Source organism: Condylura cristata, unplaced genomic scaffold, assembly GCF_000260355.1.
Source record: "Condylura cristata isolate star-nosed mole 26May11 unplaced genomic scaffold, ConCri1.0 scaffold00025, whole genome shotgun sequence".
Classification (NCBI taxonomy): Eukaryota; Metazoa; Chordata; class Mammalia; order Eulipotyphla; family Talpidae; genus Condylura; species Condylura cristata.
The window spans coordinates 2,769,767-2,794,416 of NW_004567126.1; the positions used below are offsets into that span (position 1 = coordinate 2,769,767).

Sequence of the window (24,650 nt, forward strand, 5' to 3'; positions counted from 1 at the left end):
GGGGAGCAGCGGGCGGGTCAGGAGAGGTCTGCCACACCATGTGGTCACCTCCGGGGCAGGTGGAAATCAAACTCATGTGGAAGCAGCTCCAGATTCTCAGTGCTGTAACCCACTGCACCACCAGGGAGGGCCACAATTCTGTCTTTTTTACTTTCTATACCAATTTATCAGCAACTTCTTTTGACTCCAACTCACTTTCTGCCATAATTTGGTTTTGGCATCTGAATATGCCCAGTATCCAGTTACTTTTCACACCCTGTTTTTTTTTTTTTTTCCCAGACCACTATCATTTGAGCAAAATTATTGCCATTCAGGCTTCCTCACTTCCAATTTATTCTCAACCTATCAGCTTTTGAGTTAGTTCATTGTACTCCTTTGTTAAAACTTTCCTGATGGCATCTGCTTGTTAAAATTAATTATTTATTTAACAAAGTACTACTGTGCTTTTCAGGTTCCTTATAATGCTTACAGGTTCTCACATCTCTTGATTTTTTGCTTTCACTCAGATCTCATCTTCTGCCATTCCCACCTTGCTCAATTCTTCCTACCATAATAGCAGCATTTTCCTGTTCTTCTCACGCTCCACATGTAGTTCTGCAATCTCAGTACCTTTGCACTTGCCAGCCCTTCTGCCAAGAGAGCTCTACTCCAGTGAGCTCCCTCATCTTTATGCTCAGATGTCCGCTTTTTTGTGACGATTTCTCTGAGCACTTTACATGAAATAGTCAACTCCTCACCTCTCCATATCTGCCTTTTTTTTTTTTTGCTTACTTTCCTCTGTAACTATTATCATCATATGAAAAGAATGTTATTTTCTGTCTCTAAACAAGAATACAAGCCACATGAGCAAACAAATTTTACATTGTTTGCAGTTGTGTTTCACTGTCTTTATCGGTTTCTGGAACATAAAGGCAATACCCACCTTTCTATTTATCTCCTTAGCTTAGATTTTGTTTCCTCTTTAACCTATTCTCTCCAGAAAACTGTGTAACCTTTAAAAAACATAAATGCAACCTTTCTTTTTTGTATAGAATCTCCAAAATCTTCCCGAAAATGTCTTAAATAGTCTTATATAGATGCACAGTCTGCACACTGTCCACTTCTCTAACGTCATCTTGTATTCCTTTTGCTTACCACCAGGTTTAAACGGGCAAAACAGCCTTAGTAACTTCATGTTGTACATTTTATATTTTAAAAAATAAATGTTTTTTTTTTTTATTTCTTCCCTCCCGTTTTCCTCTTTATCCTTCTCTCCCACTAGAGTTTTACAGTCAGGTTTCTAGGTGTTTATTACTGGTTTGGGTTTATCTGATCCTTTGTTTTATTTCACTGTATTCCACATAAAAATCAAACCACCTGAAATCTTTTTTCTTCTACCTTAATTTGCTGGACCTAATCCCCTCTAGTTTCATCCATGTTGAGAATGCCAAGAATTCATCTGTTTCTTTCTTTTTTTTAATAGCTGAGTATTATCCATTGTGTATATAAACCACATCTTAATATGGTAGTCCTGCATTCATTGCAGCACAATTTACAGTAATCAAGTTCTGGAAGCAGCTTATATATGTCTAAGGACAGAGAATAATGGCTTTGTTATTTTTCTTTCTTAATAGATGTCTCCTTTCTATCTTTCTGATGTTAACTTAGGGTGTTGTAATTTTAGAGCAGTACTTCTGGGTCATCTAATCAGTAGCAGCACATCAACCTGTTTTAATTCTCTACATAGTTCTTAACACAATGATATATTTCTGGCTTATTATATGTTTATCATCTATCTTATATGTTGTTAATGTATATTTTATATTAATATATATTTATTATTATCATGTATTATTGTTCTTAAACTTGAATCCAATTTAAGTAAAGTGAAGCAATTTTTCGAAAGGTTAAAAGGACAACATTCAGTCTTTAAAAATATGCTATTTATATCACATTGTATATGATCTTTCTTACCTACTTTGTAGTTTGACTCTGTGTTAACTCTTGGGAATACTTCTACGGTGCTGTTTCTTCTCTGTGTTAAATGGCATCTAGGTTTCGTGGCATTAAGTGAAAGCTCATGATATTCACATGTTGAAATGATTTGAAAGTTTAAAATGCTACTGAAATCATACTATTTCTTTTTTTCTTTTTTTTTTTTAAAGATTCATTTATTTATTCATACAGAACTGGGGTACAGGCCAGAGATGTGGAGGGTGATAGGATTCACCAGAGACAGCAGGGAGCAGAACAGTCAGATGGATGAAGTACGCTGCTGAGGGGAGCAGCGGGCGGGCCAGGAGAGGTCTGCCACGCCATGTGGTCACCTCCGGGGCAGGCAGGGATTGAACTCATGCGGAAGTGGCTTTAGCTTCTTAGTGCTGTGTTTTAACCCGCTGCGCCACCAGGGAGAGCCCATACTATCTATTTCTAAGCAAAATTTATATAATCTGGTATATAGCTGGATGACTTTGAATTTGATCAAGGGTTTTATTACATTTTTATATAAAAATGGAGATTTTATTCTATGAATACAAATCAAAAGTTTAGATTGGTAGAGAATAACAAGCCCTTATTGCATTTGAATCAAAATTTAGATATGTGATTTCAAAAGTAATTTTTCAATCATTTACATGGAAAGATTTTTCAGTTTTAGCAGTCTTTTATAAACTGTGACTTTAATAATGTACAAAGATGCACTTATGAAAGTAGTTTCTATTTGAAGATTCTAGTAAGCAATCATCAAAATTTTTAGACATGCCACTTTAGTATAATCTTAGAAACCAAGCCTTATGTACTGGCAGAATCTACTAATTACAAGTAGTAATTACCAGATAAAATATTCTGACTTTTGTAATCTGATTTAGGTTTAACTTTTTACTAACTATTCTGAGCAAGATGTTGTGTTGTGTATATTGAGGCATGTTCCTGTAAGGTGCTGCAATAACCACAGGAATCAGTAACTTCTCAAAATTTCTCCATTGAAAGTGGTTTTGAGCTTTGCAACTCTCCTAGTTCTCTACTTTTCTTAGCCATGCTAACATACTATTCTATGACTTGCTTCCATAAATCAATCTGTTTTGTGAAGTCTGATCTAATAGGAAAGGAAGTACATAAGGAAATGCATAGTTGCCATACACTAGCAATTGAGAACAACATCCATTTATTATCTCACAGTTCTGTAGGTTACAAGTCTGATGTGCTCACCTGTTTTTGCCCCAAGTTGCAGAAGGCTAAATCCAGGTGTTGACAATCTGGGCTTTTACTAGAAAATTGGAGGAAGAATCTATTTCTGATCTTATCCAAGTTCCTCCCAGAATTCAGTTCTGGCCATTGTAGGATTAAGGCTCCCATATATCCTTGCTGTCCATTTCAAAAGACACACATCTCGTGGATCACCCCTCTGCCACATCTATCTTGCTTCTCTTTCCTGCTCTATAAGTTTTGACTTCTTTGATTTTAGCTGAAGTTTTTTGATTTAGGAGCCCAAGTGATTAAATTGCCCTCTTGGATATTCCAGGATAATTATAAAGTCTGTAATTACATTACTCTCTATTGATAGCTTAGCATACAACCATAAAGAAAGATTGGTTATCTTCTACTGGCTTTTGGACTTTTGCTGTTCTTTTTCCAGTTCTTTAAGGTGGGGCATTAAGTTATTTTTTTGACTTCTTTCCTGTTTCTTGATGTGTGCCTGTATTGCTATGTGTTTTTCTCTTTTAATTGTTTTTGCTGTGTTCCATATGTACCAGAGAGTTCTCTTGAGGTATTTTTTAATTTCTTCCTTGATCTCATTAATCTGGTAATCTCCCAGTAGTGTGGATTTTAATCTCCATAAAGTAGTAGTGTTCCTTCCTTTCTTTTTTGTGGTTTACTTCCAGTTTGATGCTTTCCCGGTCAGAGAAGATAGTTGGCATGATTCTGATCTTGGAGTATCTGCTAATGTTTGTCTTGTGTCCCAGTATGTGATCAGTCTTGGCGAATGAATCCGTGGGCACTTGAGAATAATACATACTCAGATTTCTTTGGGTATAGTGTCCTGTAGATGTCTGTTAGTCCCATGAGATCTAGATCCTTATTTAGGACTCTCGTGTCCTTGCCGATTTTTTTTATCTCGACCATCTATCCAATGGGGAGAGTGGTGTGTTAAAATCTCCTACCACATATGTGTTTTCGCTGGTATCTGTTTTCAGAGATGATAATAGTTACCTGACATATTTTGGTGCTCCTTCATTTAGTGAATATATGCTGATGATTGTTATGGTTTCCTGATGTATTATCTCTTTAATTATAATTTAGTGACTATCTGTGTCTCTTTTTACTTTTTTTAGTTTGAAGTCTATTTTATCTGATACGAGTATAGCTGTTTCTGCCTTCTTTTTTGGTCCATTTGCCTGTAGGATTGTTTTCCATCCTTTTACTTTCAATCTTTGTTTATCTTTGTAGTTAAGTGTGTTTCCTTGTAGACAGCAAAAGATTGGTTTCTGGTTTTTTGTAGTTTTTTTTTTTTTTTTTTATCTAACCTGTAACTCTGTGTCTCTTTATTGGTGAGTAAATATAAACGTACATTCAAAGTTAATATTGATATATTGAAATCTGTATTTTTCATTTTATTTGCTTTGTTGTGATTTTTTTTTTTTTTTTGCTTTTTTTTCCTTATCTTGTTCTAGTCTTCCTATTGCCCCTCTGTTGGTTTTGGTTGTAGGGTAACTTGTAGTAATTTTTGTAGTGGAGTTTTAGTAGTGATGAATTTCTGGAGACTTTGTCATGGAAAGATTATCTAAAATTCTACTTACCACAAAATGTTTAACTTTTTTGTTTCAGGATTTGACTATTATTCATTTCTAAAGGTCATTTCCCCATTTAATTGATTGAAAACTATTTGTCAATTTTCGTTTTTTAACACTTGTTTTTGGTACAATTTTAGAATTGCCTTTTCTCTCTTATAAAGGAAGAGTAATTTTGTACATCTGATTCCTGTTAGTTTCTTTGAGGATGAGATGAATGAGGAAGAATGAATATACTTATCATAATAGTTTGATGTGCATTTGCTATTTTCTTTATTCTTTAGGTACCTAAAAATTACAAGAGTTACAGTCTTGCATTTTAAACTGTAAATTATTTACTGTTTCTACCTCAGTATTTTATCTCAGTAAAATGAATTTAATAAAAGTTTAAGTTACTTTTTGGACTATTAGGTCTTTTTGAATGAAATGACTTAAACATGCAGTATCAAAATAGAAAATCTCTCTGATTTACAAGTACCTCTATTCTATGATAATTCTTAATGCAATGAACTCTTTTTCAAATATATTTGAATAATTCACACTGACAGTTATAATAATATCATGAGTCAAAATTAACTTGTGTTAATAAAACCAATGATTATATATAGATTCAGTTCACTAATACATTAGGATTTTATTAGAGTTTTGTAGGTAGAATCACTAATACAGAATTCCAAGTAGCATGAATGTCATTGGTGTTATCTTAAATGATAAAATGATGTCCTTTCCCTAAAATGTTCCAATACTTAAAAGTATTGTGTAAAATGGTTTTATGAATAGATTTATCTGTGTAGAATTTTAACATTTAAGTAATGACTGAATTTATGCTAGATTCTGGAGATAAAGGGTAAACAAAACCAGTATCACTACTTCCCTCATGGAGTTTACCATCTATATTTGTTGAAGTAAGGAATGATATGGTAATCTGCATTTTTAACTTCTTGAAGATTGTTTCTATATTAACATTTGTCTTTTAAATAAAATACATATCAGTCAGTAGTCTTTTATGCAGAAATAGTCACATTTTAATCTGAAACACATTAATTAGAAACCCCCAAGTAGAGATCAGTGTAAAAAAGAAACACCTGTATGGACTCTAATAAGCTAATCATCATTAGCATGCATACCTTGCTATTCTTTTTAGGGTCATAGATGTGTATGCATTACTTTGTAGAATCACATTGCTTGTCCTGTTGAGTAATTGCTCTTCAGTAATTTCTGTTTTACTTCTATATTTAAAGTTAAATATAAATATAATTCCATTATATGGCTCTTTCAGATGCCTGTTAGTGAAAACTTAATGTCTTCTATGCAGGCCTCTCATTTGGCAAACCTGTGCCTTTTGGGGCAGCTCTGTCTCCCCATTTGTGTCTATCCAAGTGTCCTTTTCCCCTTCTTTCTTTTTTTATTGTGATCCTGTGCTTTTGGATACTAAAACCAAAAACAAACAAAAAACTTTACGATTTTACCAGAGTCTTAAACTATTATCTACAACTATAATGAAAATCCTTTTATTCTTCATTCATATCCTGAATTATTTCTTAAATGACTATCATTGACATTCCTGAGTCAAAGACCATACATTTTTAAGACGTTTGATACAATTTATAGTATTTCACAGCACATTTAAGTAGCCTAGAATGATTGAATGAATGAACCCATTTTATATTACAGTTCCATAATTATATAAGACTTTTTATCAATTAGAGCTCACAACAGGGTGATTGTTAGCAACTTAAATTTAGTTAAAAATAAAATTAACAAAATATAACTCTAAAACCAATTCATCAGTTTTAAGTGGCTATTGGGGAAGATTTTAACTGGTATTAGGATTATTTGTGCTGTATTAAATTATATCTTACAGGCTGCTGTATGAAAAGCAGAGGGAAGAAACAAGTGTGAAATTTTGTCTTTTATGGATGCCTTTTTCTTGTTCATCTCTATGGCATTGGATTCATATTTTTAAAGTGTTTGCTCCAAAAAAGTCTTTAGGAATATCTTTTTCTTAGGAGAATATTTCCTAGACCCACAATACTGTTCAATTCTACTTTTAAGGGTAGAAATTCTACTAATTAGTATATTCTAATAATCCTCTATTTTTAAACTCTTGTGTCATCCTCTTTTATTTTATTTATTTATTTATTTATTTTAAAGATTTATTTAATTGTGCATAGAGGACTGGGGTACAGGCATCCTCTTTTATTTTATTTATTTATTTTAAAGATTTATTTAATTGTGCATAGAGAACTGGGGTATAGGCCAGAGATGCAGGGTCGGTGAGAGGATTCACCAGAGACAGAGTAGGGATCAGAACAGGCCAACTGACAAAGTACACTGCTGAGGGGAGCAGCGGGCAGGTCAGAAGAGGTCTGCTGGGCCATGTGGTCACCTCAGGGGCAAGTAGGGATCGAACTCATGCAGAAGTGGCTTCAGCTTTTTAGTGCTGTGCTTTAACCCACTGCGCCACCAGGGAGGGTCATCCTCTCTTTTATTTTTAAACTCAATTCATACAATTATAATTTTGATTAATTGCAACTTGGCTTTTCAAAATTAATAATAGAAACATTCACATTTTAGCAGAGTTGTGTTGAATACATTTAGCAGATTGGATGGCCTGTGGTAAGACAGCAATTTATCTGTGTGTTAGTTTCCTTACAGATAAACTACCTCATATAATGCTTAGCATAAAGTAGGTAATGAATAACTGGAATTTATTTTTACAACTATAACCTATTTTTTACCCCCAAATAAGATATGGATTGTTTTATACTTCAGGAAATTGAGAGTGCATTTTAGTGATTTGCATCTAACAAACAAACATTATACTGACAGTTCTATATTCCTGTCTCCAAACTAAGTATATTTTCATTCTGTAACTCTTTTTTTCTCTTTTAATGAATTGACATAAGAAATAGTTCTTTACATCATAACAGTGTTATTTCCTGGAAAATATGATTCCTCATATGCATATGCATGGCACAGGAGAGTCAGTGAAGTTATATAAATGAATGGAAAGCTATACAGATGGATGAATGGATTCAGTCTTCTTTAGTAGAGAGAATCATATAGTAAGACTGCAATGCTGAGTGTAAATTTCTGCATCTGTTAAATTGGTAATTAAGATACCCAGTGATGTAATGACTAGATGATACCATATAGGTAGAGCACTAAAAAACAGTCCTGGCACCTTAAACATTCACTAAATGGTAGTTAATATTAGTAAGGAAGTCTTGTATGGAATTGTATAATATTGTCTTGTATAATATTTCACCTAGGTTTTCTCTGTTACATAGCATGTAGCTAGTTGTAATAGACATTTTACCAGTGCATGCTAATCTTTATTTTTAATTTTAATTTTTAATTTTATTTATACATCTGTAGGACTGAAAGAGTTATCCCCACTTCCTCTAAATCTCAAACGTCTGTATAAAGAGACACTGGAAATTGAGCCCATTTTAATCATTATTTCCCCGGGTGCTGATCCTTCTCAGGAACTTCAAGAACTGGCTAATGCCGAAAGAAGTGGAGAATGTTATCACCAGGTCAGTATGTATCATATGACTGTCTTTGTTCTTACTATTTTCCTGCCATAATTGATACCATTAGTGGAACTGACATGTTTTTTCTCATTTTAGGCCAAATAGTTTCTCTCAAAATGTCCACATTTTGATACTCAAAAGAAACTTTGAAGGTGTAACTAAATAAATCATCTTAAGCTGGAGGACTAGTCTGCATACTCTAAGTGGGCCTGATATAAGCACTGGCTCCTTATAAAAGGGGGTAGATGACAATGGAGGCAGAGGACAGAGATGAGGAGATGCTGTGCTGTCTTTAAAGGTGGAGGGAGGTCCATGAACACAGGAGAGTATTTTCTAGAGCTGGAACTTAGAAGAATCTAGAATATTCTCTCTGAACCTCCAGAAATTATCCAGCTCTGCTATATTCTCCCTTTATTTTTAAATTCAGATGCCTTGATTTAACTTAGATCATATAACATATGATCTAAGGACATATGACCTCTAGAAAATTGATAGTGATTCTGTCTTGTTTTAGGGCATAAAGTTTTGATAATTTGTTATAGCAGGATCTTTACCTGAGTAAAGAGAAAAGGTTTAGAAACCATAGAAACAAAGAAGTAGGAAATGAATATATTTGCTTAGATTTTGAGAATTTAAAACTTTTTATTAAAATACTTTTATAGTAACTAACAGAAGTAGTTACCTGCAAAACTGAAATAAAAGAAATACCTAAAATTTTGAGTGAAGTTTATTAATATGTTGCTGTTTTTTGCTAGGGTGAATTTGGATGTTTCATTTGTTCAGATTACCTCCTTTTTCAATTCAGTTTGCATGCAAGTTTGAAATTTATTAATTAGTATCTATCTTTGACAAGTGAATAAACAACCATAATTATTTGGAGAAAAAAATAATAGTGATATAAGCAAATATGTGACAGCAACCCAAAATTGAAAAATAAGGATGTTTGAGCAATATAAATAGAAGAGTAACAGTTGCTTGGCAGGGCAGGTTTGCACTGTCTGACTGTAGGGAGTTATTTTCGATCAAAGTAGGTGTTTTCAAGAAGAGGAGTCTTCTTTGTTTTAGAGGTTTTTCTGTGAGTTGTGACTTAGGTAAATTAAACTATTTGTACTCACAATATTTAAACCTGTGGAGTTTTGAGTGTTGTTCTTACAAAATTGTTTAATGTAATAAAATCTTTAACTATTGACAAATTTATTAATAATTTGCAGTTATTTAAATTTTTAGTGCTGTAGTACACATATAGGATAATTTGTTCTTAATGTAAATAAGTTTTTTAAAGATGTATTTATTTATGCATACAGAACTGGGGTACAGGCCAGAGGTACAGGGGTGGTGAGAGGATTCACCAAGACAGAGTGGGGAGCAGAACTCACGGAAGTATACTGCTAAGGGGAGCAGTAGGTGGGCCAGGAGAGGTCTGCCATGTGGGTCACTTCTGGGGCAGGCAGGGATCGAACTCATGTGGAAGTAGCTTCAGCTTCTTAGTGTTGTGCTGTAACCCGCTGCACCACCAGGGAGGGCCTGATGAAAATAATTTTTAAATTAGGAAACTGGTGTGCTTTATGGGAATGAGGTGTGAGCTATCATCTAGACATTTTCTTGTTACTTTTTCATAAACTTTTTTTTAACAGTAAATGTTTTCAAGTTTCATGACTTTTCAAACTCTTTTCATATAATTTTTGTCTAACTGAAAATTTTGAGTATCCTATTTTTACCAATCATTTCAACATACTGAAGTATTTAACCTTCCTTTGATTCTGTTACATAGGCCTCCATTTTTTTCTGCATTCTAGTAATAGCAAACTAATATGTGTTAAAGTAATTTTCCCAGTATTTACTTCATCTGTCCTTTATACTTAGTTCCCGGTTAGACCTTGAAAACTTAAAAATAAAATCAATATGTATTTAGTACCTAGCTTGTTGTATGCTCTGTTGTGCAATGAATTAGGCATGGTTCCCTTTCTCAAAGACTTTGTAGTCTAATTGAAAAATAGAATCAATGCCTGTAAAAGTCAACTAAAACCACTGAAATGCTATCTTGTATTCATTAAGAAAGAAAAAATCACCATGGCTTGAATGAATCTATAACAACAGCGCTCTTTAAAGTATTTGAAATAGGACTCACAATATATGTATATTTATAAATTAAATCCACAGATATAACTGTGTTTAAAAAACACAGTTTATGGCCCTCCCTGGTGGCGCAGCCCGTTAAAGCACAGCACTGAGAATCTAAAGCCGCTTCCGCATGAGTTCAATTCCCGCCTGCCCCGGAGGTGACCACATGGCGTGGCAGACCTCTCCTGACCTGCCGGCTGCTCCCCTCAGCAGTGTACTTCATCGATCTGCCTGTTCCCACTCTGTCTCTGGCGAAGCTTCTCACTGCCCCTGAGCCTCTGGCCTGTACCCCAGTTCTGTATGCACAAATAAATAAAATCTTTAAAAAAAAAAAAAACAAAAAAATACAGTTTATATACGGTAAGTGTTTTGTTTTAGATTCTTGACTAAAACTGTTACAGAGTTTTAGCCAGCATTCAAATAATGCACAAACCATATGTATCAAGTCTATGGCTTAGATTCTTTTGGCTATTCTTGCATACTTTTAATGCTTGGAATTTTTCTCTTTTATTAAGTGTCCTGTTTGTTACATTAACGTCCTAGCACAGATGGGCCATAGGTATTGGAAGAATTGGAGTGGTTTTCCAGTGAGAGATCAGGGTTCTCACTGCCACTCAGCCTTTCTTGTCCATCTTTTCCTCACTCTCCATTTTTTCTCTATCTCTACCCTACTTTCTCTCTGAGAAGCTAAAGAACAGAGGTTGAGTACATGAGTGTAGAGTCTTGAGGTACATCAATATTTTGGATATTCTAGCTGATGATGTGCTAGGAAAACACAGTTGAATGAAACAGTAACTTAAGTGCTAAAAATATGCAGTGTTACAATTAACAGAGAAGTAAATACTGAGTAAGTGATCTTGTTAGTGTTACATGCAACAAGTAATTTAATGAGAAGCACTAGTTAACAAGAAGCACTAGTTCTTTTTAAAGGCTCATTTTTGAATGGGCAAGAACTGCAGAGAACAGTTGTATGTGAAAAGGTTATTTCGTATATCTTTATTATCTTCTTTAACTTGCAAGCCTGTAATACAATATTTTTAATAATAGGAAAAGATTAAAAATCTTGTATTGCTATTAGGACAAAAGCAAAAAAAATACTGAAATAGGAGCAGAGTCTGAGTTTCTTAATTAAAAATTTAGAACCCTGATTACAGAAATTCAGTTAGTTTAATATCTATGATAAGATAGTTTAAATCTCTGTGTTACCGCATGTTTTCGGATGTTTAAGTTTTTGATTCTTGCAGGTTGCCATGGGTCAAGGTCAAGCTGATTTAGCAATTCAAATGCTAAAAGAATGTGCCCACAATGGAGACTGGCTCTGTTTGAAGAATTTACATCTTGTGGTATCTTGGCTGCCAGTTCTGGAAAAGGTAGATTCAGATAAATACGGTACAGATAACCTAATATACTCAATTCAGTCATGTCCAAGGAACATTAGTATAGAATTTCATACATTATTTGCTATACTTTTTTATTTTTTAAACTTATTTAGTATTATTTTTTACATTATTCTTCATATTGTTTCATCATTTCGGTTGTAATTCCCAGTCGGTTGTAATTTCTACCACCAATTCAACTGTGCACCATTACCATAATCCCATGTACTCTTCCCATCCCAGTTTTGATCCTTGTCCCCTCTCTACCCCTATAAAATGTCTCTGCTCAATGTTTTTCACTTCTGCTTTAATACAATTGCTTCCCCCCACCCCCGATCCCTTACACTCCTGCTATGAGTGAAACCACATGGTATTTTTCTTTTTCTTTCTGGCTTATTTCACTAAGCATGATCCCTTCGAGCTCCATCCATGTTGCTACAGAAGGTATGGGTTTATCTTTTTGATTGCTGAGTAATATTCCATTGCATATATGTACTACATCTTTTTGATCCAGTCATCTACTTTTGGGCATTACATGTATTTTCTATTGTAAATAAAGCAGCAATAAACTTGGGGGTGTCTTTCTGAATCAGTGTTTTTGTGTCTTTTGGGTAGATACCTAGGAATAGGATTGATAGGCCATGTGGAAGCTCCATTTTTAGCAGTATAAGAAAACATCAAACAGTTTTCCATAGTGGTTGTACTAGTTTGCATTCCTACCAGCAGTATGCAGGAGAATTCCTTTTTCTCCATATCCTCCCCAGTATTTTTTGTTGCTAATTATTTTAATTTGTGCCATTCTCACTGGTGTGAGATGGTATCTCATTGTGGCTTTAATTTGCATCTCCCTTATTACAAATGCTGAACATTTTTTCATCTGCATTTCCTCTTGGAGAAGTGTCTTTTTTAGCTCTTCTGCCCATTTTTAATGGGGTTTTTCACTTTATTTTTGTTGAGTTTAATTAGCTCTTTGTGTATCTTTGCGATCAGTCCTTTATCAGTACTATTGTGTGCAAAAATTTTCTCCCAATCAGTGTGCTGTCTCTTTGTATTGTGTAATGTCTTTTTTGCTCTAGAAGCTCTTTAACTTGATGTAGTCCCAGCTGTTCATCCTTTCCTTCACTATTCTTGCTTTGGAAGTTGTAAATTTAAAGATGTTACTGAAGTATATGTCATGTAGTATTTTGCCCACCTTTTCTTACAGATATTTGGGTCTTATGTCTAGTACTTTCATCCACTTTGAGTTGGTTTTTGTGCATGGTGCAAGGTAATGATCTAGCTTCATATTTTTGTCACATAGCAGCCCAGTTTTCCCAGCACCATTTGTTGAACAAACTTTCTTTGTTCCATTGCATTTTCTTTGCTCCTTTGTCAAAGATTACTTGTCCATAAATGTGTGGATTTATGCCTGGGTTTTCTATTCAAATCCACTACTCTGTATGTTTAGTCTTGTTCCAGTACCTTGCAGTTTTGATTATTATGGCTTTGTAATATAGCTTGAAGTCTGGGAGTGTGATGCCTCTGTTCTCTTTCATTTTAGTTAGGAAAATTTTGGCTATTCAAGGATTTTTGTGGTTCTATTTTGTTCTTTTGTTTTAATAATGTCATTGAGATTTTCATTGGGATAGCATTAAATCTGTAGGTTGCTTTGGTAAAAAGTCCATTTTAATGATGTAAATTCTTCCGATCCATGAGCAGGTGATGTCTTTCCATTTCTTTCTGTCTTCTTGTATTTATTTATATTTTTTAAAGATTTATTTATTCATGCAGAACTGGGATACAGGCCAGAGATACAGGGGTGGTGAGAGGATTCACCAGAGACAGAGTGGGGAGCAGAATAAGCCGACTGACAAAGTACACTGCTGAGAGGAGCAGCAGGCAGGTCAGGAGAGGTCTGCTGTGCCATATGGGTCAACTCCAGGGTGGGGATTGAACTCATGCTGAAGTGGTTTTAGCTTCTTAGTGCTGTGCTTTAACTGGCTGTGCCACCAGGGAGGGCCTTTCATGTATTTCTTTTAACAATGTTGTATAATTTTCTTTAAGTCTTTTGCCTCTTTTGTTCAGTTTATTCCCAAGTATTTGAGGTTTTGTTTGTTTCAATTGTAAAGGGATTGATGTTTTTGATTTTCACCTCTTCTGATTGGCTTTTTTGTGTATAGGAAGGCTACTGACTTTTGCGTGTTGATTTTGTATCCTGCTACCTTATTAAACTGGTTGATTGTTTTGATTAGTTTTTCTATGGAGTTTTAGGGTTTTCATGTAAGATATCATATTGTCTGCAAAGATAGTTTTACTTCTATTCCCTTACTTGTAAGTCCTTTTCCTGTCTTATTTCTCTGGCTTAGACTTCCAGTATTACGTTGAAGAGCAGTGGTGATAGTGGACATCCTTGTCTTGTTCCTGATCTTAAAGGAAAGGCTTTCAGTTTTTCTCCATTGAGGATAATATTGGCTGTGGGTTTGTCATATATGGCTTTTATCATGTTGTGGTATGTTCCTTCTTATCTGAGGATTTTGAGGGCCTTAAAAGAAAATGGATGTTGAACTTTGTAGGATGCCTTCTCCTCATCTACTGATATGATTTTATGGTTTTTATTTTTCTGTAGGTTGATGAGATGAATTACGTTAATTGATTATCGGATGTTAAACCATGCTTGTGCCCCTGGAATAAAACCCACTTGGTTGTAGTGTATTATTCTTTTAAAGTGTTGTTGAGTTCTGTTGGCTAAGATTTTACTGAGGATTTTTGCATTAGTTTTCATTAGGGAGGTTAGTCTGAAGTTTGCTTTTTGTGTATTGTCTTTGTTAGGTTTCGGTATTTGATGTTGGCTTCGTAGAAACTATTTGGTAGTTTTCCTTCTTTCTTGATTTTTTTGAATAAGTTTGTGGTAGAATAGGCACTAATTTGTTTCTGAATGTTTGGTAAAATTCATTTGTAAATCCACCTGGGCCTGGGCTTTTATTCTTGGGAACGGTTTTAATTACTGCTTCAATTTCACTGCTTCTAATTGGTGTGTTTGTTGTTTTATTTCTTCTTTATCTAGCTTTGGGTGATTGTAAAGTTATAGGAATTTGTCCATCTCTTCTAGATTGTTGAACTTGTTTGCACATTGCTGTTCATAGTATTCTCATAGTATAGTTTTGATTTCTGCTGTATATGTTGTGGTTCTTTATTTGTGCTTTCTCCTGTATTTTCTTTGTGAGCTTGGATAGAGGTTTGCCTTACCTTGTTTACTTTCTCAAAGAACAACTTTTGGTTTCATTGATTTCTTTTTGATTGCTTACTAGCTTCTATTTTATTTATTTCTGCTTTGACACTTACTGTTTCCTGTCTTCTACTGGCTTTTGGGTTATTTTTTTTCCCCCATTCTTTAAGGTGGGAGATCTAGTTGTTTCTTTGAGTTGTTTCTTGTTTCTTTATATAAACCTGTATTGGTATATATTTTCCTCTTGTAACTGGTTTTAATCTGTTCCATAAATTTTGCAGAGTTGTGTTCTCATTGCCATTCTTCTCAAGGTATTTTTTAATTTCTTCCTTAATCTCTTCATTGATCCAATGGTCCTCCAGTAGTGTGGGTTTCAATCTCCATGAAGTAGGTGAGTTTCTTGTCTTTTTCATATGATTGATTTCTAGTTTGATTCCTTCATGGTCAGAGGCTGTAGTTGATATGTTTTCAATCTTAGTATCACTATTGATTTTTGTCTTGTGTGCCAGGATATGGTCAATCCTTGAGAATGACTCAGGTGGATTTGAGAAAAAATGTGTACTCAGAGTTTTTGGGGTGCAGTTGTTCTATAGATGTATGTTAGACCCATGAGGTCGAGGTCTAGGTCTTTGTTTAGAGCTTTAGTGTTCTTGCTTATTTTTTGTCTTGTTGATCTGTCCATTGTTGAGAGTGGCATATTGAAGTCTCCTACTAGGTATTTTCTCTAATATATGTTTTCATAGATGGCAATAGTTTCCTGATATATTTTGGTGCCCCTACTTTTGGTGCATATATGTTGATAAGTGTCATGTCTTCTTGCTGTATAGTCCCCCTAATCATAATGTAGTGGCCATCTGTGTTTCTTTTGACCTTTTTTAGTTCAAAGTCTATTTTATCTGATATAAGAATAGCTGTTCCTACTTTCTTTTTTGGTCCATTTGCTTGTAGGATTGTTTTCCATCCTTTTACTTTCAATCTGTTGTTATCCTTTGTAGTTAGATGTGTTTCCTGGAGACAGCAGAAGGTTTGGGTCTGTTTTTTAATACATCCTGTAATTCTGTGTCTTTTTATTGATGAGTTTAAACTATTTGCATTCAGAGTTAATATTGTATTTGCCATTTCGTTCCATGCTTTTGTTCCTTGTTTTGATCTGTTCTTGTTCATCCCTCTGTTGACTTTGGCTTAAGGAGTTCTAGTGGTATTTTTTGGAATGTGGGTTTCATGGTGACAAAATTGTGAAGTTTCTGTTTGTCTGAGAATGTCCTTATTTTTTCTCCATAGGAGAAGAAAAGCCTCAGAATAAACTATTCTTGGTTGGCATTTGTTGTCTTGAAGATTGTTGTATATGTCCCTCCACTCTCTTCTTGTCCATAGTGTTTCTTCTGAGAAGTCTGATTGGCTTTCCTTTGTTTCTTCCCTGATTGGTTTTCCTTCATAAGTTATTTGTTTCTTCCCTCTTATCAACTCTCATTATTTTTTTCCTTGTCTTGGATTCTTGGGAGCTTGACTATTATGTGTCTTGCTCTATTTCTACTTTCATCATGGTAGTTTGATGTCCTCGCTTCCTGTGTGTCTACTTTCATCTCCTTCTTCATACTTGGGAAGTTCTCTTCAATTATCTCTGTGATATTTTCTTGATTCCTTGGCCTTTCTCCTCACCTTCTGGAAGACTACAACTATAATATTTCCTTTCTTCATGGTGTCAGATAGCTCTCAGAGTATTTCTCATTCCTTTTTCTTTTTACTTCTCTTTCCTTTTTGTGTTTTGATTCTCTTTATTTCTGTATCTTCATGTATTCTGTTTTCAATACTTTTCCCAGAATTATTTAACTCCTACAGTAGTCTTTTTAATCTCCTGCATTCCTTTCATTTCCTTTTTTAAGGTCTCACTTTCTCTCTTCAATTCATTGATTATTTATCTCATATCATTTTTTTCTCTTCATTTTCTTTATGTTTATTAATCATGATGATTCTAAAATCTCTGTCTGACAGGCTTAGCAGTTCTTCTATCTTGTTGACTTCTGGTGACTGATCCATTTGTGGTGAAATTTTCCACTGTGAGCTTGCTTGGGTACTTGTATTTTTTCTTCACACCATTGTTTTCTTCCTAATGGTTTCTATGCATCGAGACACTGGGTTGCTAGTATTGGCCTGCCTTTCTTCTGGGTGCTCCTTCTGGGGTGACTGAGGACTGTTTTTCAGACCAGGTGAAGGACTAATACACCAATCCTCCACAAGGGTGATGATGTTATGGGTATGGTGGTGAGTTTGAGTGCCATATCTTTGACTCCTTCTTTCTGTGTTTCCACAGTCCTAAGGGGAGTGTGAGATTCCTAGCTTGTGATTGTGTTTGTGATTAGGGGATGCAATTCTTGTTGGTGGCAGTATTGCCTCTGTTGCCTGATTTCATTGGGGGAGCTTTGTGTTCCTGTTGGCAGTGGTCCCACCCCTGGCTTTGTTTCCAGTTCAGATGAGGTGCTATGCTCTAGTATTGGTGGCTCTGACACTGTCCAACCTCTAGTTATGACCAGGTGCCATGTAATGTCTGTGACTGGAGGCTATTCCTGTTGGAGCAAGTTGCAGCCACACTCTGCCGCACTTCCAGGTAATGGGCCTGGAGCTGAGCACAGGCTGTCACACCCACTGGCTCACCCTGGGGAATGGAGGCACAAATTTCCCCCATTGGGGCAGAGTCCCACCTGTTTTAGTTGGAGAGGTGAGCTCTGGCCAAGGCTAATGCTGGGTGTTGTATGCTGGCTGCTGCTCCCTGCTTGGCTTCCATGATCAGAGAATTGCTTCTTAAGGTGAGAGTGCTGCTGCCCTCCAGCTGTTTCTGGGAGCCAGTTGTTCCCTCAGTCTGCAGCCCGGGCCCGCCCTGTGCACAAAGGTGGCAAGAAGGCTGTGTCTTATCCTTCCCCTGGGTCTCACCCAGTGGATCTATAGTAGTACTGTAGCTCCCCTCCATGCATATCAACCTACTGACATTTGTTTCTCTCTCTGGCATTTTCAGATGTTTCAGCTTTTCCCAGTTGCTTTCAGTTTTTCTTCCTCCTTTTCTGTCCTTGGTGGAGGTGTTCTGGGTTTGTAGTTAGGGGAGATTGATAGGGTCCTGGCTATATCTTCCTCTCATTTCTTCTTCCATTGCTTTCATCTTCCTCCTGTTTCCCTTGTGTTGCCAATCCTGTTCATAACGTCTTGAGTTTTGGCTGGCATTTGCTGTAGTTTCTCCCTTATTTACTATATCCATGGGAGAACTTAATCCCAGCAATGTCACTCTTACGATACTTCTTTAAAAACAGGGTTTGATGAGAAATCATTTATAATATCTTAAATATTTTTGTCTTAAATGTGTACATTTGCACAAAACAAGGTTTAACCTTTTAATAGAATATATATATAGAAATCTCTCTCATTAAAGACATTTAAGGAAAGCCCAGAAATCATCAGTCCTGAAGGGAATTTTAGAGATTTTTTTTTTTTTTCAGTAGAAAACCAGGAAATGTCCAAAGGATTGTAGACACTTACACCATTACTTTGTTTTTCTGCTCTTTTTCTGTTATATTTGTAAGGGAAAAATAGATGCAGAGCAATCAGATGAATGACTACCTGTGTGGTAAAGAAATGAATGAAGCAATTATTTCACTTAACTGAAATGCCTTCAGACCAGACAAATTGATGGGTGGGTTTTAAATGTAAATCTGGAAAAATTATATAGTTTTGAGCATGTGAAACAGTATCTGAATGCTATTTCCTGAAGACTAAACAGGGTGTGAGTGCAAAGGAGGTGTAATAGCAGGGTACCAGCTTGGTGGTGGAGATATGCATGCCTGGTACAGAAATGAAGATGGGCGTGAAGTATGGGAAGGTCCAGGCTGGGCAGTGTGGGGTATGGAGTAAAAAGGCCAGCAGAGCTGGGTTTCATACTATGGAGAGAACCATGCAGATGAGCCTTGATTTCTTGTCCCATGACATAGAGCAACTCCAAGCAGGGAAGTTAATAATGGATTAAGTTAATGAATGAATCTGGCAGAAGTTGTATTAGAAAGAACAGAATCAAATGGATTAGAGTGGATTAAGGCACTTTAAACTAGTTGTGATGTGTTGAAAATTTCAGTAGTCCTAATCAATGGCAACTATATAGTACTTTACAGAAAACTGAAATCTTTGATGAGTTAATGACTGTAAATAAATTGCTGGATGATGATGATTCATTGCTTGTAATCAAAAGAAGGTAGAGAATTTAGAACTGAGGTATATATGGATATTCATGTAATTTCATTATTACAGATTTCTATAAAAATCACTAATTTGCAAAACTATAAAATTCATGTCTGATGAATAGTATTTCTTAAAACATCATGAGATGACATAAGTACTTGAATCCTGCTTTATGTTTCAAAATAGTAAGTTGATAGTACTTATCTATAGAAACTTTAATTGCAGTTATTATTTTGGAAACAATCTTAATTAAAACTTTGATGCATGTAGAGTAGATTATACTACAGAGTTTAAAAAATATTTTAATCTATTTTGGGAAGTTTGTATGAATTGTTTCAATACAACTTAATAAATATATTTTAAATCCAGTTGTATCACAAAAGAGTTGTCTCTTAGTATTTTTAAAAATTATGCTAACCCAAGGCAAAATTTTCTACAAATATTACATTTTAAATTATAAGGTCTAGATATATATAAATAATTTATAGAACAAACACAGTATTTTTATGGCCAATTGTTTTGTCTTTTTTGGTAATCTACATTTTACATTAATAATGAATATTAGTATTAGCATAGATTATATTTTTCAGATAATTTTTAGACTTTGCTCTCTTAGACTTACCACTATTTCTTTTGAAATATTCACCACAGAAAAATGCCTGAAATTTTCCTCAGTACATAAAAAAATGTGTACCTGTTTAGGAACTAAGTTTAGAAGAGACAGAACACATTAATAACTGTGTTTAGTATGATGTCTATTATAGAAGAGGGTTTACAAAATGTCATCAGTGATTAGTTTGGCTTGGGATTATGGTAGTGAAGAGTTAGAGATGGTATTCCTTTCAGACAAGATATTTAATTTGCATTTTGATAGATGACTAAGAACTTGTCAGGCTACAAAGAGAATAACAGAAAAAGATTAATAAAGACAGAGGTAATAAAATCTGAATACAGCATGAGTGAATGAATTTACTGAAGTTTTAAATTTATATTATAGGCAATAGAACATACAAATTGTGAATAAAGGAATTGATATCATTATGTATCTCTTGTGGAAGCTTGAACTAAAGCACTGAGAATGTGCAACTTGAAGATGGTAGTTTAGTTACAGGCATTGCCACTAACAGCTACTACATACTTAGATATCAGGCACTGTTTGAAGTGTTTCATACAGTCCTGTGATGTAGGTAGTGCTTATTAGCCTTGCTGAGTGCTGGCACATATCATAGAGTCCAAGTCCTATAGCAAATAAGTGACAGAAATGGATTCCAACCCATATTCCCTAGCTCCATGTCCAATTTTTTATCTGTCACACCAACTAGTAATAGAGAAGATGAACATTTGTGGAAAATAATGAACAGAACATTGAGTTATATCAGGAAAGATTTTAAGAAAAAATATCAATAATGATTAAAATGGAAATTTGTGTGCATATTTAACTAGATTTTAATTTTTTTTTATAAATAAGGAATTAAATACTCTTCAACCTAAAGATACCTTTCGTCTTTGGCTTACTGCAGAAGTTCATCCAAACTTCACTCCTATTTTATTGCAGTCAAGTTTGAAGATAACCTATGAGGTAAGATTACAATCTTGAATCACTGATTGTTTAAATTCATACATCTCTACGTGCCTTTTAAAGCTCTGTAAACAATCATCTATTATATACACAAAAATTACCCTTTACAGTTGAAGTAGAATATCCATAAGTAATAGTATACTTGTAAAAATACATTTAAATTTTCCTTTCAAACTTTCCTTGAGATTACTTGTTTTTTGTGGTTAGCATCCTAACTGTTTTTAAGTGTAACCGGTAGTAGTGTTAACTTTATGTATTTTGTTGTACAACAGATATCTATAGCTTTTTTCATTTTGCAAAACTGAGACTATCACTTGAATAGGAAATGCCATTTCCTATTACCTCCACCCTTACAACTGCCATTTTGCTTTCTGTTTCTGAGTTCACTGCTTCAGATACGTGACAGAAGTAGAATGTGTCGTCTTTTTTGTAAATGGCTTGTTTTACTTGCCATTATGTCCTTAAGGGTCATCCAAGTTGTAGCACATGACAGGATTTCTTTTTTGTGTGCATGCCATGTCTTTGTCCATTCATCAGCCCAAATTATTTAGGTCTGCCCCCTCTTGGGTTATTTTGAATAATGAAGATATGGGCCAATTCTGTTTTTAATTTTTTTGGATCTGTTTTCAGAAGTAGGTTTGTTGAAACACACTGATATTATTTTCAACTTTTTGAGGACCCTCCATCCCACTTTCCATTGAGGCACACCATTTACCTTCCTGCCAACAGCACACAGTTTTTTTGCATTCTTGCCAACACTAATTTCTGTTCTCTCTCTCTCTCTCTCTCTTTTATCCCCATAGTAATCATCCTAATGATATGAGGTAAAATCTCCCTGTGGTTTTAATTTGAATTTTCCTTGATGATCAATGATGTTTGACATTTTCATATTCTTGTTATCCATCTAAAGAATTTCTTTGGAGAAATTTCTATTGAAGGTCTTTTACCTATTTTTAAGTGTATTTTTTTGTTGTTGTTGAGTTGTAGGAGATAAATATATTCCTCCTGAAGATGTTAGTCTCTGGACTTTACTCCCTTATCAGAATGGATAGTTTGCTAATATATTCTCCCATTCCATAGATTGCCTTTTCACTGTGTTGTTTTTTTTTTCCTTTGCTGCATATATGATACAAATAGTTCCACTTTGTTTTTCCTTCTGTTGCCTGCGCTTTTGATGTCATATCCACAAGTTCATGTCTTGAAGCTTTCTCCTTATTTTTTCTTATATTCTAATATAATTGCACAATCATTTTCCCAAGAAAAATGTCTTACTAGTGTTTATAATTACCTGATGAGAATGAAACTTTCTAGAGGCTTCTCCTGTCACTGTCCCAATATTCTTTTCTACTGAACTACATTCTAGAACTGAATTATATAAACCATGAGAGCAGAGGTTATTTTTTCTCTTGACTTTTTTAATTTGTGGCACATGAAAAGGAAACAGTACATATTTCTCTAAATGAAGAACTAACTCATGTAGGAAACTGCTTTTTGAATGTTTTAACTTAACAACCTTTTCCAGGATTCTATTTTAGGAGATAATTGGAATGAATATATATATATATATATGTATATGTATATGTATATATAGTTATAGATATTATCTATAATATATTAATAAATTACTATATTATATATTAATATATATTATATGGTTGGATAATTTGATTATATATTCTGTTTTATAATATAATATATTAATATATATTAAATATATATATTTTAAAAAATTATTTATTTATACATACAGAACTGGGGTACAGTCCAGAGGTACAGGGAGGTGAGAGGATTCACAAGAGATTCACAAGAGACAGAGTGGGAAGCAGAACAAGCGGACTGACTAAGCACACTGCTGAGGGGAACAGCAGGAGGGTCAGCAGGGGTCTGCTATGCCATGTGGATCACCTCAGGGCGGGGGTGGAACTCATGCTGAAGCGGCTTTAGGTTCTTAGTCCTGTGCTTTACAGGAAGGGCCCAATTGGATTATATTTTATGGAAATAAAATATTCTGTCTCATTGAAAGTATTGGTAAATTTATTTTCTAGTTCTAAAATCAACATAGGTAATTTTAACTATTCTAGAAACAGTGCAGTTTATTGATATTCAAAACTTACATTATATGTATTGTACATATGTATTTACATACATCTGTAACATTTATTAAATCTGCATTTTATTCTTTTTTTTTTATTGGTTGCCAGAATTGTCAGTAAAATATATTCTAAATAATTGGTCATACTAATTTACTTTTATTTATTCTTCCCTGTTCACTGAATTTTTTGCTTTTGTCCTATTTTCCTTAGATTTTCTTTGTCTTCCTTTACTTCTTATATCAATTGTTTAATTGAAACTTATTTCCATTAATTTTGAAAATGTTTTGTCTAGATTTTCAGTTTAGTGTATTTTGAGCACGACTTATAATTAGTGTTCCTATATGTTCATATTTCTGTATTTTCAGTAGCTACATGATTTGTTCCTTTTATATAATCTTTTGTATAGTGCCATTAAAAGGTAATCATTAAATGTTCAGTTTCCTATTAATGTTATATATATTAGTAATACACAAGAAATTTGGCTCATTTTATAACTTTCAATAGATGTTTTATAAAAGTGAAAATTTTTATTTTTAGAGTATAAATTTGGGTATGTGCTTAGTAATTCAAAAGCATTTAAGAAGAAACAATGAAAAGGATTGCAAAGGATTTGATTATTCTTTGTAGCAGGTTTCTATAAGTTCTGACTTGAATTGTTTATTATTTGTTGTTAGAAGCATTTTAAAATAAAGGAATTAAAATAGGAAGGCCAATGCCCACTAGTCTTTTTTTTTTTTAACATTTGAAAAATTAATTTGAAATGGGCTTATTTTGCATTTTATTAGCATTCAGATTTGCTTTCTGGTTTGAATTGTGTTTATGAGTCTAGAATTTTAGATAATAACTACTTTATCTGTAGTAGACTACTATGCAGGGAAGATTATGTGAATATAGTATGATATGTAAAAGTCTTATGGAAATTCAAATAGTACTTCTTATTTACAAAAATAAAAAACACTTGCCTTGTGATAAATAATACCTTATTTGTATTATAAATGATGATTTAGTTTCGTAAAAATATCTAAATGATTTTATAAAATGTATTTATTTTGAATGCTTTGCTATGTAGTTTTTTTAAATTAAAAAGTTATTTGGGATATGTAAATAAGAGGGATTATCAGGTATAAGGAGTTTAAAACATTCTTTACATTAAACCAAGGCAATGTTGAAAATTTTCCTCAGTAAAATATGTTGTAACGTAGGTTAAGAATGACGTTTGTAAGATTTTAAACAGCATGCTTGTTTTTATTTATTTTTTTAGTCACCTCCAGGTTTGAAAAAGAATTTAATGAGAACTTATGAATCTTGGACTCCTGAACAAATTAGCAAAAGAGATAACATACATCGAGCTCATGCTCTTTTTAGTTTTGCATGGTTTCATGCTGCATGTCAAGAAAGAAGAAATTATATTCCACAGGTAAATAAAAACATGGGTGTATTCTAATCTTTTTAAAAATTTTTTTAGTTTTTTGGAATTTAGTAGTTTTTGTGAAGGTTACTTAATACATTGTCTCAGTCCTCATTAATTTATATCTCTATGTAAATCTTTTCTGTTATTCTTCTGGACTATTTATAGTTATGCAGTTCATATCTCTTAAATCATGAACCCTCAATTTTAACATTTTTATGTTTTGTTGCTCACATCTCAAAGCTCAGAGACTGGATTCCCTGTACCTGATTTTCCTTTTTTATCTCCCTTTCACTAAAAGTCATTGATTCCTGCTTACTTCAAGTTAGAAGACTAGGAGTTGTG

General features: G+C 34.0%; 1 protein-coding gene across 3 annotated transcripts in view; it reads left to right on the plus strand.

Annotated features, from left to right (window-relative positions):
* DYNC2H1 (dynein, cytoplasmic 2, heavy chain 1) overlaps nucleotides 1-24,650 on the plus strand; it is a 250,498-nt gene that overhangs the window by 157,515 nt on the left and 68,333 nt on the right. For all 3 annotated transcript variants that reach the window (XM_004689056.2, XM_004689057.2, XM_012729844.1), the window contains 4 exons: nucleotides 8,148-8,308; nucleotides 11,671-11,796; nucleotides 20,694-20,804; nucleotides 24,159-24,314. In XM_004689056.2, the coding sequence (XP_004689113.1) occupies nucleotides 8,148-8,308; nucleotides 11,671-11,796; nucleotides 20,694-20,804; nucleotides 24,159-24,314 (554 nt within the window). The remainder of the gene's footprint in view (nucleotides 1-8,147; nucleotides 8,309-11,670; nucleotides 11,797-20,693; nucleotides 20,805-24,158; nucleotides 24,315-24,650) is intronic.